The 16,882-nt window shown below is 44.8% G+C and overlaps 2 protein-coding genes across 3 annotated transcripts; one reads left to right on the top strand and one right to left on the bottom strand.

Annotated features, from left to right (window-relative positions):
* Window positions 1-100: 100 nt before the first annotated feature.
* Window positions 101-5,231, bottom strand: dhrs4 (dehydrogenase/reductase (SDR family) member 4). 2 transcript variants are annotated; one of them, XM_026162246.2, is made up of 11 exons: window positions 5,213-5,231; window positions 4,892-5,017; window positions 4,607-4,722; window positions 4,155-4,332; window positions 1,828-1,929; window positions 1,551-1,621; window positions 1,407-1,458; window positions 748-882; window positions 583-638; window positions 347-500; window positions 101-158 (listed from the first exon to the last, which is right to left on the bottom strand). In XM_026162246.2, exons 2-10 carry the CDS (start codon window positions 4,901-4,903, stop codon window positions 386-388), a joined length of 837 nt encoding a protein of 278 aa, XP_026018031.2. In that variant the 5' UTR covers window positions 4,904-5,017; window positions 5,213-5,231; the 3' UTR covers window positions 101-158; window positions 347-385. The 2 variants fall into 2 exon arrangements, with proteins under 2 accessions (XP_026018031.2, XP_080154544.1); XM_080298418.1 differs by lacking the exons at window positions 4,607-4,722; window positions 5,213-5,231 and having other exon boundaries at window positions 101-500; window positions 4,892-5,011.
* Window positions 5,232-5,387: 156 nt separating this feature from the next.
* On the top strand, window positions 5,388-16,562 carry efs (embryonal Fyn-associated substrate). The gene is made up of 8 exons (XM_026162227.2): window positions 5,388-5,527; window positions 6,026-6,230; window positions 7,041-8,363; window positions 9,192-9,311; window positions 10,504-11,448; window positions 11,627-11,698; window positions 15,343-15,600; window positions 15,682-16,562. The coding sequence occupies exons 2-8, from the start codon at window positions 6,219-6,221 to the stop codon at window positions 15,865-15,867; spliced, it is 2,916 nt and encodes a 971-aa protein (XP_026018012.1). The 5' UTR covers window positions 5,388-5,527; window positions 6,026-6,218; the 3' UTR covers window positions 15,868-16,562.
* Window positions 16,563-16,882: the final 320 nt, after the last annotated feature.

The raw sequence follows: 16,882 nt of genomic DNA, 5'->3' as shown, positions 1-16,882 counted from the left end.
TGGTTCATCGATGAAGGCGAAGCTCTCAAACGGCTCCTGACGTTCAGCTCATGTAATGACTGTTAATAAAACCATCCCTGGCCTGTAAATCATGAATATGTTTATGCACTGAAAAAGCTTTTATCTCATAGCTGGTGCAGTTTAAAATGACACATTTCCTCATTTTAAATTATTTTCTTTTACAAAAACATCAGATTTTTCATTAGAAACCTTTACACAACAAAAATCAACCTGGAAACTCAAGACGCTCACAGTAACCCAGAGCTCTCTGCTTCATTATATTGGTTTATATTAGTGTGTTGCAGCTCCTGCGCTAAGCTTAGTTGTGGCTGTTCTCTGCCAGCACTTCAGAAAAATAGAAGAAATCCAATTAAAAACGATGCGTTCAAAGTCGACAGTTCATCCCTCCGGTCACTGTGATGGTCTCTCCGGTGATGTAGGACGCTTCCTTGGAGCACAAGAATGCGATCACACTTCCGATTTCCTCCGGTTCTCCAACTCTGACAGGAGAAGCAAATTCAACGTGTCAAATCCTGGACTCTGAATATTACCAACAAGCTTTCCTGTGACCTTGAACTTCACCTTTTAATGCATAGCTGCTTTTTGAACTCATCCACGATGCCTTCATTCTGCCACAGCTGGAACAAAAGAGTTTATTATAAAAAGTACAACACTAATAAGAGAAAGCACGACTGAAATGCAACAAAAACCACATTTTTAGCAAAGGACTCCAGCGCGTGTCCTCACCGCAGAGCTGAAGCGGGTCTTGATTATTCCAGGGGCCACGCAGTTCACTCTTATGTTACTCTGAGCCAGCTCCGGGGCCAGAGCCCGGGTTAGACCCAGCAAGGCCGTCTTACTCACGCTGTAAGGACCCAAAGCCTGGAGAGGTGCACATGCACACCACGTGAACAGGTTTGCAGAAACAAAACAGAGCATGTCACTTCTTTACATTCAGGTTTATGTCTCACTCGTTTTAAGTGCATATATCCATTATTAGCTGTTTCCTTATTAACACGGCGCCACAGCGGGTGCCTCTGCATGTTTGACTTGGCACATTTGCCTTTCCAGACACAACCGCCAAGGGATTTTTATGTTCTTCTGAAATCTCCTGGTACACTAAGACTACCTTACCAAACAGGGTTTCTAAGACTTTTCTCCCACTTCAAAAGCCATAAAAGCTCAGGCTCCACACCTCTAATGCTGTGTCAAACACTGGCAGATACTGGAGTCTGTGAGTAACATAGATGCTTAACATTACAGCTTTTCTCCAGAGAATTGCTTTCTCACTTCCATCTCTATGTCTCGATGTGATGTAAGGAGGCGACCAACCAATCCTGACCGCACTGATGAGATTCAGTCACAGCACCACACGAATTCCTGCCAAGGAGAAATTCCTCACTGACCTGCATTGGTTGGTATCCAGCCACAGATGACACAAATATGACATTTCCACCTCTGAAAGAAAAACACAGACCTGTGAGAGGTGTTAGAAATATTACAGCAGGCAGGTTTTTATGGACGCCCCTTTTGGTGCCATTGTCACTCACCCTCTCTTCTCCATATGAGGCGCCACCAGCTTGGTCATGAGGAAGGCTGATTTTACGTTCACATCTAGGATCTGAAAAATGTCGACACAGTGACAGTGAATACTTTAAATAACAGAGTGATCTCAGAGTGACGTAAACAGCTCTTCAGAACCACATTTTGGATTTATGTTGTTTTTTTATGACAACATATCAGTGCTACTGTATCCTTCATTTAAAAAAATGCAAATTTATGTCGTACATCATAAATGATTGGTGTGGGCTCAATTTTTGTACGTACCTTATCCCAGACCTCCTCTGTGGAGTCCATGATGTTTCCAAAGAAAGGATTGACTGCTGCATTGGACACCAGGATGTCAATGGCCCCACACCGATCCAGAGTCTGTACCAAACACAGAGCCAAGCACTCGTTCACGCTATTACACAGTGACGCCAACAAGTGGAGGACATTTTAACAGACACGTGCACTTCACCTCTTAATGCAGTTTGAGTCACAAAAGCAGCTGCTGATGTGAACCACGCTTTGCCCAAAAGATGAACTGTTTGCTTTCATGAAACTCTTACAAAGTCGTGTAAAAGACACTGTTCAGATACACTGTCTAAAACTCAAAGCGTTTTACTTGCGTGGCCGCTGTCGTCCTTAAAAACAAGCGTTGAATACAATAAGGTCAAAGGAACGCCACTAAATACTAAACAAAGTCCAAAAGGAGCTCAGAGGAAAAGCTAAAGGAATGGCTGGAGCTGGTTCACATCTGTCTTAATGAGTCTACCATGCAGGCATGTTTTACGTGGCAGGACTCCACAGAAGAAACCACAAAAAAATGTAAAAAAAAAAACCTCCACTAAAGTTTTCCACAGAGCACCTTAGCAGTCCACAGTGCTTCTGGGAAACGTCTGCAGTCTGATGAATTGTCTGAATTGCTCATGACCAGTTGAGTGATGCAGCATGACAGCGACCCCAACCTTAAAAATACAGCAGACCAAGAAAATCTGCTTCACCTTAAACCCATCGGTTATTGTGGAATGACATCACAGACCAGACATCCTAATATGGCTGAGCTGGAGTGCCTCTTTAAGACAGAGGGGTCCATTATCCCCCCTGAGCACGTGCAGCTACAGAAAGTGCTCTAGGTAACCACCAAACCACCAAAAGAGGCTCAGCTAATGGTTCCCACTTACTTTTTTCCACCACCACTGAGGATGATGAAAGGGGACTTTTTGCTCACAGTAACATGGAGAGTTTCAAATAATGACACCAGCATATGTACAAGTAATCACTGTGAGCCAGAAGCTCAGGCTCAGACCGCCCGAAACGCTCAGCTTCAGGCAGCTTGTTCTGCTTTTAGCTCTCTGTGATGTCACTGAGCACAGATATCCTTAACATGCACATCTCAGGCACAAAGCTCTGACTGTGAACACTGAGGTAAATAGAGATAAGCTCCAGACTGTCCAAATAGTCTGTTTTTGAGAAGCAGCCAATCAGATGAAAGCACAGCAGTGCATGATAAGTGGACTTAAATAGCATAGACTTATACAGACTCATTCACCCAGTCACACACACATTCATACGAGCTTTTATCTGTTCACACACACTCAGCGGGTGCAGTCAAACACCGATCCACCAACTCTCTGATTGGTAGATAACCCGCTCTACCACCTGAGCCACAGTGGCTCTTAAACTGTGGGGAAAGCCCTGCAGGTGTGGTGTGGATGATCGGGGACTTTAATGAGTTTGCGTCAGAGCTAAATATGTTAAAACACCAAAGTTACAGAGTAACTAATAACAGATGTAGACAGGCAGCTAAAGGCAAAATTACAGTTTTTGGACAGTTTGGTAAGACCATAAGAGTAGGTTCAGTTCTTCGTGGGAAAGAGCTGTGACAGCAACTTAAATCTTGAAAACGCTTTACATACAGTCCACATTAGAAACGGGAGGTATTTGAAACAGTCATAGTGGTTCTCTGAGTCGTCCAGTCGCGCACAGCTGTAGTTTCAGTGCTTGTGTTAGCAGCATGCTCTGACTCTGCCCTTCACACAAGTAAGAAGCATCTGGGGTGGAACTATGGCCAGATTTTAACTCATTGCCAATTAGTTACTTATTTCCTGCATAGAAAAGGAGGGAAACTGTAACTGGAAGCGTTCCTGTTGCTGACAGGGCAGAGGAATGTGGCAGCGAGGGACTTCGGCTTCATATAAAAACATTATAAAAACACATTTTCACAAATAGCAACTTTAAGTGGAACTACATTGAAAAAACAGCGAAAATATCAGGCTGAACTTTATTCTACTAAAATCCAGCTTGGATTCCTTTTTATTGTTAATGATTGATAAAAATTGTTAGGTGCACGTTGGCTGAACTTTTCTCCACCTCTCAAGTGGCTCATGCCAGATAAAGTTTCATAGGTTTTTTCACAGAGGATCAACTGAGGGGCTAGACATATAATAATTATTTTGAACCATGAAGCTACTCTAATAGAGTCCAAGAGTAAAAATATATGTAGAAATGAGCACCCATTTAATAGTTGTGTTATAATAAAGAGCCAAAGCTTGGTCTTGTATAGTTTATGTGCTGCTCTACACCTCTGAGCACGATGGACGGCTTCTTACCATCTGAACCAGTTGTTCTCGGTCTTCCCCTTTCCCAACATTACAGGTTGTTCCAGTCACTTGGATGCTCTGGCTCTGCAGCAGTGCCACAGCTTTGTCTACATTGGCCTGCCGCCGGCTGCTCACAACCACATGGGCACCTCTTTTTCCCAGAGCCTGAGCCGCAGCCAGCCCGATTCTGAGGAGGGGGGAGAAGAGCTCTATGATGCATCGCTTTAACCCCTTTACAGCAGTAATTACTCTCATGAATGTGCTGAATCTGAGAAATAAGCATTTTAGAACATACACAAAACAATCAAACAAACATGGACTAAGCTCTTCTATTACTAATTCTCCAATAATCAGTGATTTGTCATGATTGGAGACAGGTGACTAACACAGTCCTTGCTTGGTTACTGTTTGTTTTTTCATGGACAGCACCAACAATCAGGGGTCAATCACGTCATTTTTACCCATCTGTGGAGGCAGTGACTATGGCTACTTTGCCAGAAAGACTGCTTTGAGACATATTTCTTTGGCCAGCTACAAGATTGGTCCTAAGGCACCTGAATACACTCCTCAGCATCACCTGTGGACAGAGAGCACGCACGGATATGTTTTCAGCGCAAACAGCAGTTAAGGAGGGCAGAGGCCATGCACTTTGTTGAGCTCGCATTCCCAACTTTATTGTCACTCGCAGTCCGACATTTTACAAAGCAAATGCAGTTGTGCAAATGTGACGAAGAGGATTGTCTCACCCTGCAATGCATGAAAAGCTCAACACGAAGAGGTGCAGAGGAATAGTTTGATAAAAGACTCTCAAAGACCTTTGACTACTGACGATTCGTGTCGCTACAGTCGATATTTTCCGGGTAAACGTCCCCCTGTCAAAATAAAAGCATACAGCCTACTTCGCTCGCAATTGGCTGTGTGCATATGTATATAAAAGTGCTGAAACCATGCTCACTTTAATAATACTAGTAATTGTGCAAATTAATCTTTTTTCTATGGCAAATAAAGATAACAGCAGTTGCCAACAGCAGCTGACCGTTATTTTTCCCCATTTGAAAATCGTTTACCTGGTTTACAGAGTCAGTCGTCCTTAAACGCAACTTTTAGGAACGAGCCAATCAGAAGAGCTCTATTTTTGAGGCGACGGCTAGCTGCGCGATTTTACACACGTCGGGATTGGTGTAAACGCTGGAATTTACGCCCTGGTGTTACTTGTAGATCAGCGAAGCTCCGCGACCTAAGAAAGGGGCGGAGATAATTTTGTTGTCATCGAAGATGATTGAACGGCGATGACCGCAGATTTTCACGCATGAAAAGAAGGGATTTACGTATCAGAGGCTGTACCCCAATGGGAAGTTTATCGGCGATAAGAAAAGAGAAAGGTAATAATTTTCATTACGGCGGTCCTGAGTGCTAACGCTGTTCGGTAAATAAATCGCCTTTGGCCGCTTTATACGGCGGTGCCATTGTTGTTTTGAACTAAACCAGCACTAGCTAGCGCAGCGTTAGCCCGCGTTGGCTGGTGTTTAGTGGCTAGGCCGCGACTGCACGTCTATTTATACTGGCTACTGTTCAAATGAATTATCGTTTGACCTAGATAGCGGTTTCATACACAGCTGCACGCCGTATTTTAGACGCTCACTGCACACCGCTTCTTTTTTGCAAACGATGCTAAGCTGTTGCGGGCTTCCCCCGATAGGGTTGCCTTTAAAGAAACGTTACTGGGCGTGGAAGGCATAGACAGGTGTTACCTCCGTCCGCCTACCTTTCAGTTTCACGCGAGACTCAGAGCGCACGGGTGAAGTTTTGCTGTCTATACCTATTACATGTGACTCGTGAGAAAATAAACATTTAAAAAAGCGTTTCCGTGTGAATTTTAGGAGCCTTATGAAGACCGGGGACGACGGAGCCCCCAGACCGGGCGATGTGTCCTAAACAGAGCCAGCTGTGCCTCGGCACCGAGGGTCTCTGCCCACCGGCATATCCGTGACAGCTGACCTCCCAAAAATGACCCGACTGGTGTGGACACTTGAGTGATAATTTCTCGGAGACTAAGCTGATCACTTGGCAATCATGTCTGTCTCGGTGAGTACAGTTTTTCTCTTTATGTTCGTGGATTTGCATGTGTTCGTGTGGCAGTGTCGCAATAGCTCGGATACTTTGAAAGTCAAGGAATAATTTGCTTTCCTCGCTTTCTTTCTTTCTTTCTTTCTTTCTTTCTTTCTTTCTTTTAAAATGGTTTATTTGTTCTCTGTGTCTTATATTGGGATCCTCAGTGCCTCCATTGCAAAAGAGGTCCCACATGGCTCATTGGAGCTCGGTTGTCCCCGGGGGGTTGGTTTAGAGAATGAAAGGGGGCCTGACTCTCTGGCTTTGGGTTGGCAATTAAACCCTAAACAGCAAGGGACAGATGTGCCTCTCATCCCCTCCCCCTTCCCTCTCATCCCGCTCATTACCATTAAGCTCTTGTGTCCATTTGATCATTGATCCTCCCTGACTGTGGCCCTCTTTCTCCCTTCCTCAGGATGAATTGCACAGCTGTGAATTTTGATTTGGCTTTTAAATTTTCCATCTTTTTCTTTTTTTGTTTTGTTTTCGTTTGCTAATCCCCCCCCCCCCCCCCAACCAGGTCTTTCACACAGACATTTAACGAGATCTTCCCTATTCACTCCCTTTCACTCTCCATTCAGCATCGAAACAATCACCCTTTTTATACTCCTCACTTGGCACTGCCACGTCAATGTACTTGTTTGTTTGTGGCGTGCAGGGAGTGTGAATTCAGGCTGTTGATTAATTTGTGCTTTCATATGGCCATTTTAGTTGTTGTTTTTGTGTGTGTGTGTTTTTGTGGGTCAGTGCTGATCACTGCTGCTCTCGTCTCTTCCTCCTGCACAGACGGTATTGGCAAAGGCGTTGTTTGACAACACGGCAGAAAGCCCAGAAGAGTTGGCTTTCCGAAAGGGCGACATCCTCATGGTTCTTGAACAGGAGCAGAGCGGCGGGCCCGGGTGGTGGCTCTGTTCGCTGCATGGCAGACAGGGGATCGCCCCCGCTAATCGCCTTCGACTCCTTCAGACCGCCCCGCCCCCTGGCTCGGACCCCTGTCGTGGCTCCAGTGAAGACTCGGTCTACCTGTCGCCTGGTGCCCCGCTGGCTCGGACCGCGAATGATGCGGACGGAGTTTATCGCTCCCCGCCAGCGGTGGGCGAGGGACGAGGAGCGGGGTCGAGACCAGGGGAGCTACGCAGAACTGAGGGCGGGCGGCCACGCTCGCACTCTAGCTCTGGCACCCGGCCCAGACCTGACTGGGATATCGGGGTGGTGGGGCGGCCACGCTCACCCTCTTTGAGAGGACGAGGAACAGACATGACAGGAGCGGTTTATCAGAGCCCAGTGAGTCCCGCGCCTGCAGCAGCTCAGCATGCGAGGCAGCCAGGAGCTCACCTGGCTTCAGAGTCTGTGTATCTTGCCCCCAGCGGAGTGCCGAGGACAGCCGATGAAGCAGAGGACGCTACATATCTTGTTCCCAGAGAAACAATAACCACGGGGGCCTCGGATGACTGTTACTTGGTGCCCAAAGGCACGCCTCTTGCAGGCGATGATGTTTACCAATCCCCAACGGGAGGCTCTGTGGCCAGTGCTTTTTGCTCTAATGGACCATTGATAACCAATGGAACTACAGCTACCCCCCAATCAAAAGCGAACCAGGACACACCTGGGATGTACCAAACACCCACTTCTGTGGGAGTGAGCCTTCCGAGGACACCAGCGACAATTCTGGCTCACCACTACCCGCCTCAGATAACCTCTGCCCAAGCGTCTCCTCGAGCCCTGCTCAAGGGAGCTTCGCCCACCCCTGCCGCTGCCAGGGGCAAGCCCGGCCTTGCCTCTCACCGGGGATCCCCATTGCTTATCAGAGCTGGCCAGGTCAGGGCTCCTGGATCGCCAAATTTCGCCCGCAAACCACCTCCACCAGCACCTCCAGTAAGGAGCGTCACCAGGAAGGACACACAACCATCACAGCTGTCAGCTGACTCTAACTCTGTCCCCAAATCTGCTGCTCAAGCAACTTCTGCAAGCCTGCAGCAAGAAGAGGGCAAACAGAGGGCAGCCCCCCAGGGAACGGAGGAAAGGACGAGTAATGGCGTGGAGAAAAGCAGCAGTGTGCAGAATCAAAAGGGAGAAAATCAGGATTATTCAGATCCTGTTGATGATCAGGTATGTGACGATTATACTTAAAGCGATTAAAAGTTGTTCTATCTAATTCTTCAGTATTTATAAAGTAAGAATAAAGTTATTACCTGTTAATAACATCCTGGCTCAGCAGCTCTGCATGCTGTGAGGGCAGTGAGCCTGTTTCCTTGCTGAACAGAAAAAAATCTGCGTTTCCTGTTCAGTTTTGACCATTTGATAAAAAGAAATGTGACTCATATCAGATTTTAAAAAAGTGTTTTGTTTTTGTTAAATGTTTGTTTTTTGTTTCGTTCTTTGGAAACCCTGCTGGGTTTCATCTAGGGGGTGGGGGAGGAGGCATTTTTAGTGGTGTGTTAAACAGGTTGGGTCGTCCTGTAATGTTGCTTTAGTTCTCAATATGATGACATCATAAGCAGTTTTTTTTCCTCTGCATACAGAAGATGTTTGTGAAAGAAGTGGAAAAATCACCAGAAGTGTTACAAAATAACTTTAAGTCAGTATTTTTTTAAGCATGGCTTGATTTACAACAGTTTTGTTTATCAAATATCAGGAAACTGCATAAACTTGTGTTAACTAAGGTAACAAAGACTGTTCTCTAACTATATGTGGACTGATTGTTCTCATGTCCGTTGTCAACGCCCCGCACCAAAACTTTAAAGACGTCTATTTTGAGCCAGGAAAAGCCCTTCACCATGTACATGAATCCTTTTATTACTCCTGGATGGTACTTGTTTGGCAATAAACTTTTAAAGTCTCCATCATATTTACTGGGAATATTTTAGTGTTAAATTAAATATTTTTTTTATGGATTTTTCTCTTTTTTTTTTTTAAATTCTAATGTTGCCTTGGTAGGTATACGATACACCTCCGAAGGGCAGGTGGCAGCATCCAGTCCCCTCTGCACTTGGAGAAGATGACAGCATTTACGACACCCCCCGCAGTGTGCCACCGCAGGCCGACGCTGAGTCAGAGGTAAAGACTTTGCACACGAGGCTGACTTATGGATAAACCTCTGAATTAGTGTCTAAAGCAACTGCTTTATTTTTTGTTTGACTGTGAGCTGTCAAGTGGCTTTATATCCTCTTTGCCTTCCTTGTGTGGCCACGATGAGCTCCACTGCTGGCTGTGGTAGCTTGGAAGTTCAGTGTTTTATAATGATTAAATGTTTGGAACAAACTGTTTTCCTGTGGTCAATCCATCCACCTGTTTTCATATCTAGGTCCACACACATTTATTTAATTAATTAAGCCAGTATTAAATATCACTTAGAGGAATTACTGAAACAGTGGTACGTTGCAGTTGGTGCTTCATCTCCCGGCACACAAAACGCAAAATCAACTTTAGAGAGCGTCTGACAGAGAATTACTTACAGGGCTTCTGTGTTTCTGTTTTGTTCCTGTCATATTTTGACCTGACAAACATCCAGCAGAATCAAAATGCTCTGATTACCCCCAACCCTAGTATATTATTTTGCTGGAAACTGTGGGAATCTGCTGTGCTGAATGCATGCCTACACAAGCAAAGAACAAGAGATGACTATCATATACCCCGCCACTATTTCTTCCCACATTCCAGTATTAGCCTGTCTCCCTGCCCCCCTTCGAGGCGAGGCCACACCTGTCTCTGTGTGCTCCTGGAGCCAGTCTATCCAGTACAAATGCTGCTTCTATTTTTCTCCCAGTCACACCCATCTGTCACAACCATGCCAAGGATACACCACCGCCATCACCACCACCACCACCACCACATCCCTGCCCCCAGTGGTCTCCACTTTAAAGTTGCTTGAAAATGTGTGCCAGCTGCTGGGTTATTTTTTCCCTCCTTGCCTGCAGTCACTGTATGTGGACTGCAGGCTCGCTTTAAGACTTAATGAATAAAAATGTGTTTCCCACATCAGTGGGAGTCAGTAACTCTTTGCTGGATGTACCTACAGAGTGCATATGGGTTCCCTTTTTAATGTAGCATATAATTGGTACTTACTGCATTTACTGCATGGATGAAATGTTATTATTATTATTATTATGCCATTATTGGACTAAATAATAAAGAATCTACCTGGAGTATCTTCCTTCCTTTCTTCATATGTTTTTCAAATGTCAAAGTTTCGCAATGTTTTCTTTATTTATTTAAACAATCAAATCTGCTTTTCCCTCTTCACTGATAGGTCTATGATGTCCCCACAATCACTCTGACTAAGGCCACAGTAGATGTTCAGCCTGACGAAGCTGATGATGAAGTCTACAGTGTCCCTACACTTCCGGGCGTCCCTCTGGCACCGGGAGAGTCGACCAGCAGCCTCTGTGGGGAGGAAGTTCCTCAGGTCGGACGGGTTTCTTGTGTTCCTGGATCCGAGAAACGAGTCAGTGGTGGAGATAATAGCCGTGGTGACTCTGAGCCCGATGGTGGGATTTATGACATGCCAGCTCTGACTGTCGAAGTCCTTCCTCATTCCTCATCATCTTCTTCCACCTCCACACGCCGCCTCTCTGTGTCTAGTAACGGCTCTGGTGACATGCAGTGGCGAGCTTCGCTTTCCAGTCTGGTCCACTCTGTGCTCACCACAGTCTCCAACTCGCCCTCCACTCTGTCATCACGGGACCTGGCTACCTCACTGGCGGAAATCCTGTCCACCTGGAAAGCCAGTCATTCAGGGGATCCCCCGCCACCCCTTCAGCAGGCCTGGGCACGCTTATCGGACCTGCTCCCAGCGTTGTCTGCCGTCGGTAGCGCTCCTCCATCCGAAGGGCTCTTGTCGCTGGTCCAGCGCTCGCTTGAGGAAAGCACCCTCCTCTTACAGGCTCAGGGCCGGCCCCGTCTGCCTTCCCAAGAATCTCTGTCACGTAGGCCGTTGCCTGCGCTCCCGGTGCCTGATGGGAAGTCATCTGGAGGAGGAATGGGTTCCCGTAAAAGCAGCTGGATCCAGGAGAGGCCTCTGCCTCCAACCCCTCAGCCTGCTTTCCCCTTGCCTCCTACTCCAGCCACGGTGATGCTCACAGTGGGACCTGCTGATGAAGAAGATGATCCCAGCAACGAGTATGCTGGGATCGGCTTGACTCCCATCCCGGCTCCAGTTCCTACTGGAGACAGTGTTGGATATGTAAAGCTGCAGGTTAGTTTTTATTATGTTAGGAATGCATCGTTTTATAGTATCACATTAATTTCTTCCTTACCTTGATATTTATGCTATATATGCATCTAATTCCTTACAGTTTCTGTTATTGTGCTTTAACACATTTTTTCCTTTGCTGGTAACTAGTCACACATGTTCTCTGGTCACTTTGCTCTAGGGTAAACCTGAACCGCCTCCTGACGCCCGCACTGAGAACGGACAGACACAAACTATCACCTCAGAGCCACGGGTGAGCTGTTCCCTCTGTGTTTTTACCTCTGTTTACTTGATCCTTTGTTCCTGACTCACTCACAGTGATTCCCCACAGCGAAGGCATCGATTCACTCTTGTTTTCACAGTCTGCTCTGTTTACTAGTGAACAGTATGACTCTTTAATCCAGTTTGCAGCAGCTGTTTGTTTTACCAATACAAGCTTTATACTCCATAAGTTTACCTAGTGCTGTGTATTTGTATGCTACTGCAGTCTTTCAAATGAATCTGTTTACTCCGCAGTTAATTCTGAAATCAGTCATCCAGGTTGACAGGAAAGTCAAGTAAGCACATACATCAGCATAAATGTATGAGGTGCCATCAAAAAAATTAAATTCTTTTTATCTGTATTTGGCCTCCATCGCTTCAGAACTAGTCACATTGTGGATGGATACGCTGTTCCTTGGCCCATTTTGTAAGCACCTCAGGCACCTGGATCTCCTCCACTGTGCCAAAAGAAATCTTGAATTCCATTTTGGAAAAGAGCATGAGGTTGAAATCTGGAGAATAAAGCAGAGCAGCAGGGAAAGATGGTGGTAGAGGTGCAGCCAAAAAAACTTGGATGTGAGCAAGCATCCATCAAAACTCTGGGTTAGCGCTGATCCTCTCCCTCAGTCACCTCAGGGTGTTTGAGGAGAACTCTGCTTTGATAGCCTGACAAATTGTGGCCTTCATCTCTGTGAACCTGGGCTTCTTGCATCACCATGTGTCAACCCTAGATGTATATGTGCGTGTCATCTGCACAGCAATCAAAAATATACGTTCACATACTCTTGCCAAGTGAGAGTATGAAGACGGAAAATAAAATGGGGCTTTAAATTGAACCTTGTGGTACACCACAGGCATCAACACGACCATGCTGTGCTCAGTTTACACACGACGACAGTCTCTGAGCTTTTTTTTTTAATCACACCTTGTCCTGTCTTGCGAAAACTCGAAGTCAGTTCTGTTGCATCAGACTGAAGTCATGTCTTCTTATTGCTCCGTCTGCATTTTTCCTGCCCCTCGCTACATTCCCTTGTTTTGTCATCGACGGGTAACAAGAGGTCACTTGTGGATCTCAACAGACTTTCTTACATAGGACGGAGACTCCAGGACAATGAGTGACAGAAGAGCACAGTCATCCTTTGAGCAGTGGCTGACGTGCTGTATGGACCCTCTGTTTGTACGACTCGGGTTCAGTTCAAGGCTGCCTGCTTTGACTTACCATATGCTAATTTGGTTATATATTTTCTGCTCTCATTAGCAGCTTTTTCATGTGTTATTAATACATTTCCTGTTATTTGACTATTATATTAGGACCGTTTTTTGTGTATGTATCACATGCTTTGATCCTATTTGGATTTTATGAAGACAAACAGCCTTAAACAGTTATTTGGCACAATTAACAGTGGCTGCAATTCTTGCGCAACTCTGATAGGAAACTCTGACATTTAGGACTTTGTCTTTGCTGGCTAATATTAAAATATGAAGTCAGTTGACTGAAGCCTAGAACTACTTTGACAATCAAATGCCTTCTCTGGCACACGATTTGTAAGTGGGGTGTTAATAAAATGTGAAAATGTCTTAAGCTTTGAGATGAAGGAATTTCTGGGCTTTAGGACGCAGTCCTGTGACAGTCTGTTTTGGTATTTTGGAGCTCAGTTAGGAAAGAAATAAATCAGAAGGAGCCATTTGGACTCTAAGACGTTTATTGCAGGTGGTTTCTCAGCCTCTTTTACACTTTGTGGACTAAATGATTAGTTAAGACATGGTTGCAGATTATTGCTAAGGTTAAAAAATAATATAGAATACTTTGCAAAAGTCTTGAGCCACCTTTCATTTCTTTATATCTGACTCTATTGTGATTATTTAATGTGGTCTTGAGCAATACTTCTCCAGTCTTTCTGAAGCTCCCTTAAAGTTTTTCTTTGGCTGCTTTTTCACTCATTTTCAGTCCAGCCCTCCTACCTGACCATTTTCAGATGTATGAATCATGCAATCGTAAAAAGCACCTAATTCAAGTGTTGAACCAGAGTTCTGTCTACACATCATAATTTAGCAAATAACCAATATTAAGTGGTATCTTTAGGCACTTTGTTAGTAGCAGCCTGCTGCAACAACACATCATTTGATCCCATTTTTTTAAACATATATTTATTGGATTTTGCATATTCCCAAATTTAGTTATGTATTTTTCATTACCTCACTCTCTCTCCACTTCCTCAACTTCCCTAAACAAACTAAACTCGATGTTACATTGTTTAACCATTGGTCAAAAGAGGGGCTATCAACATTCTCCCAGCATACTGCAACACAACGTTTGGCCTGGAGTAAGCAAAGGTAAACTGTCTTTCTCTCTGTACGAGATAAATTACAGTCATCTGGATAAATGCTTAAAATACAGAACACAGGACTTAACAGAACAGGGAAACATGGGACCCGAGAAATGCATTTTAACACTGAGCACCAAAACTTTTTACACTTCCACAAACAGTGATACAATGAAGCTTGGTGATTGGTACACTTACAACATTTGTCCAGTATATTAGGATCAAATTTATTTATTTGCAGGGGAGACATTTGTTCGCATTATCCAGTTAAAGTCTCAATCGGGTGTTGATGGTTTGGGTGTGTGTCTTTAAACATATTTTACTCCACTCAATGGGTGAAATATCTTCTAACTCTTGTATTCACTCCTGTCGCTTATTGTCTGAGGTGCCTCTGTGCTTCTCAACCAACATGTTATAAAACTGAGAGACCGAAGCAATTTTTTGTAACGTGTTTCTAGGATGGAAAGTGGAGGCTGTTGCACTGAATTTTTGATTGAGCCAGAATAAAACGTCATTTGTTATTGACTATATAACAAAGATGACACAGTTACAGGCATAAAATTGTATTTTTGCATCAAAGACCCTGCACAGGAGCTGAGAGATGCTTCAGTTGATCCATCTGCTGTTCACTGAAGCCTCATCAGAAGTGAGTGTCCACAGGCATCTGTAAGACACGGAGGAGGCTCTGTCATGGTTTGGAGCTGTATTTGAGCCAGTGTTGTTTGAGATCTTGTCAAAATTGGTTGAATTATGAACGCAGGTCATCATGAACATCAGATTATGATCCATTTAAGAACATCTCACACTGGCAGCATCTTCGTTTTTCGGCATGACAGTGATCCCAAAAACACAGCCAATGGAGTGGCAGAGCCTGGACCCTGAACATTATTGAAGCAGTGGGACCATCTTGACAGAGAAGAGAACCAAAGACTACTTGAAGAAATGACACCAAGGATTGCAAAAGAGAGTTCAGATTGTGAAGAATAAAGGCAGTCATACCAAATATTAGCTTTCTAGCTTGTACCACCTCTGTTTTTGCCTTATATACTATACATTTATGTATGTTTCCACGTGTTTTAATAAATCGCTGCTCCCATTTTCCATGCACTATCCTAAGAAATAATGAGATTTGCACAGTGCTGTAAATATGTGCGTTGTGTTTTTTATTTTAATTTCTCAGGACTTCTTTCAGTTTGCTGTTTATGTATCTGAAAGTCTTGTTTTCATTCTCCTTAATTCAAATTAGAAACCTTCTGGCTACTTTCCTACATTTCTTGTGCAGATTTTCATTTTCCTTTCTCATCTTTTTCAGTTGACCCCCTCCCCTCCTCTGCCAGTGTCCCTCTGCCTGGAGGACTCAGAGCTGCTCTCCTTCTACTCCTCTCAAAGCCTCGCCCACCTCTCCTGCCTGGCGGATGCCGTCGATGTGCTCTTCAGCAGCGTGAAGGGAAACCAACCTCCTCGAATCTTCGTCGCCAGAGGAAAGAGCCTCATTGTAACTGCGCACAAGCTGGTATTCATCGGGGACACGCTCTCCCGTCTTCTCACGTCTGCTGACCTCCGGGCCAAAGTATGTGGAAAAGTTGGCATGATGTTTAGATCCAGCATTTCATAGCGGTGTAATATCTTTAATATTTTTTTCCCCCATCAGATCACTACCTCGGGGGGACGGCTCTGCCAAGCTTTGAAGGCAGTCGTGGTGGCAACAAAGGGTGCTGCACAGAACTATCCATCAGTATCTGCCACCCAGGAGATGGTGGACCGTGTCGCAGAGCTCTCCCAGCAGGCGGCCGGCTTCTCCACTCTGCTGCAGCGTCTGGCAGAAATATCTTCATGATGTTTCTTAGTGCTTACGTTAAAACAAACAACTTTGTCTACACTACACATCTATTTCCTCCTCTCTGAAATGCCTTATTTGTTGTTACACTCGTTCATTACCCCTGTGCTTAAATGGGATGGAAGGAAGCGAAGCCGAATCCTGCGGCGAGGCGTTTGTTCCTCGCCACAGCTGTTATCCAGCTGTTTTCACCGTGTTGCGTGTGTCGCCTGAGCGCGTGCTGGTTTGCTTTTGTTTCTCCACTGACCTCTGTGCTTTGATGCCAGGCAAAAATAGTTTTTTAAGTGTTAATTTATTGAAGATTTTGAAGCCCCTGTGTGGTTTAAGTGTCCATGTGGACTTCCTATTTTGGGAGCTTTGCTTTAATGTGCTTGCCATATTTTTTTTTCTCCCCCCCCCTACCTCTCACACGATAGCCATTTTTCCTTCCTTCCTCTATTTATTCAGCCACCCCCGATTTCCAGAAATAGTCCAGAGGAGGAGACTTTACATCCTTTTTTCTTACTGTGATACCTGAAGGGCCTTTTGTGATTATCAATTCAGAAGCTGCAGAAGCAGCATGTTGTGTGTGTTTTTGGGGGGCTTTATTTGGGAGAAATGTTGGAAGTTTTCCCAGCTTCTATTCTCAATCTGTGCAAGTGTTTGCGTGTTTTGTGTAGTGCCCCATTTCCACTTAACAAGAAACATCTCCTCATTCTTCAGTTTGCACGTGTTTCACATCTCTATGAAGAAAAACAAAAGCTTTTTTGTCACAGAGGGAGAATATGTCTGTGGGTCGATGAAGGGGTTTTTGATTGAGCAACGTTAGCTGGGTGACAAATTGCCTCATCCTATTCTTTCCCACAGTCATGTGGCAGGTTTGGTAATGGATGCGAAACCTGTTGACCGAGTTCACCTGTCTTCACACGTCTTGTTATGACTTGCATCACTTCTCTTCTTTGACTTTTGCTTTTCAGCATCATTTTCCCATAAACTGCCTGTCATCGCCTCTTATTTATGTCCGCTTTGATAGTTT

This window comes from Astatotilapia calliptera, chromosome 3 (assembly GCF_964374335.1).
Source record: "Astatotilapia calliptera chromosome 3, fAstCal68.1, whole genome shotgun sequence".
Taxonomy (NCBI): domain Eukaryota; kingdom Metazoa; phylum Chordata; class Actinopteri; order Cichliformes; family Cichlidae; genus Astatotilapia; species Astatotilapia calliptera.
This window is presented reverse-complemented; position numbering and strand designations above follow the sequence as displayed.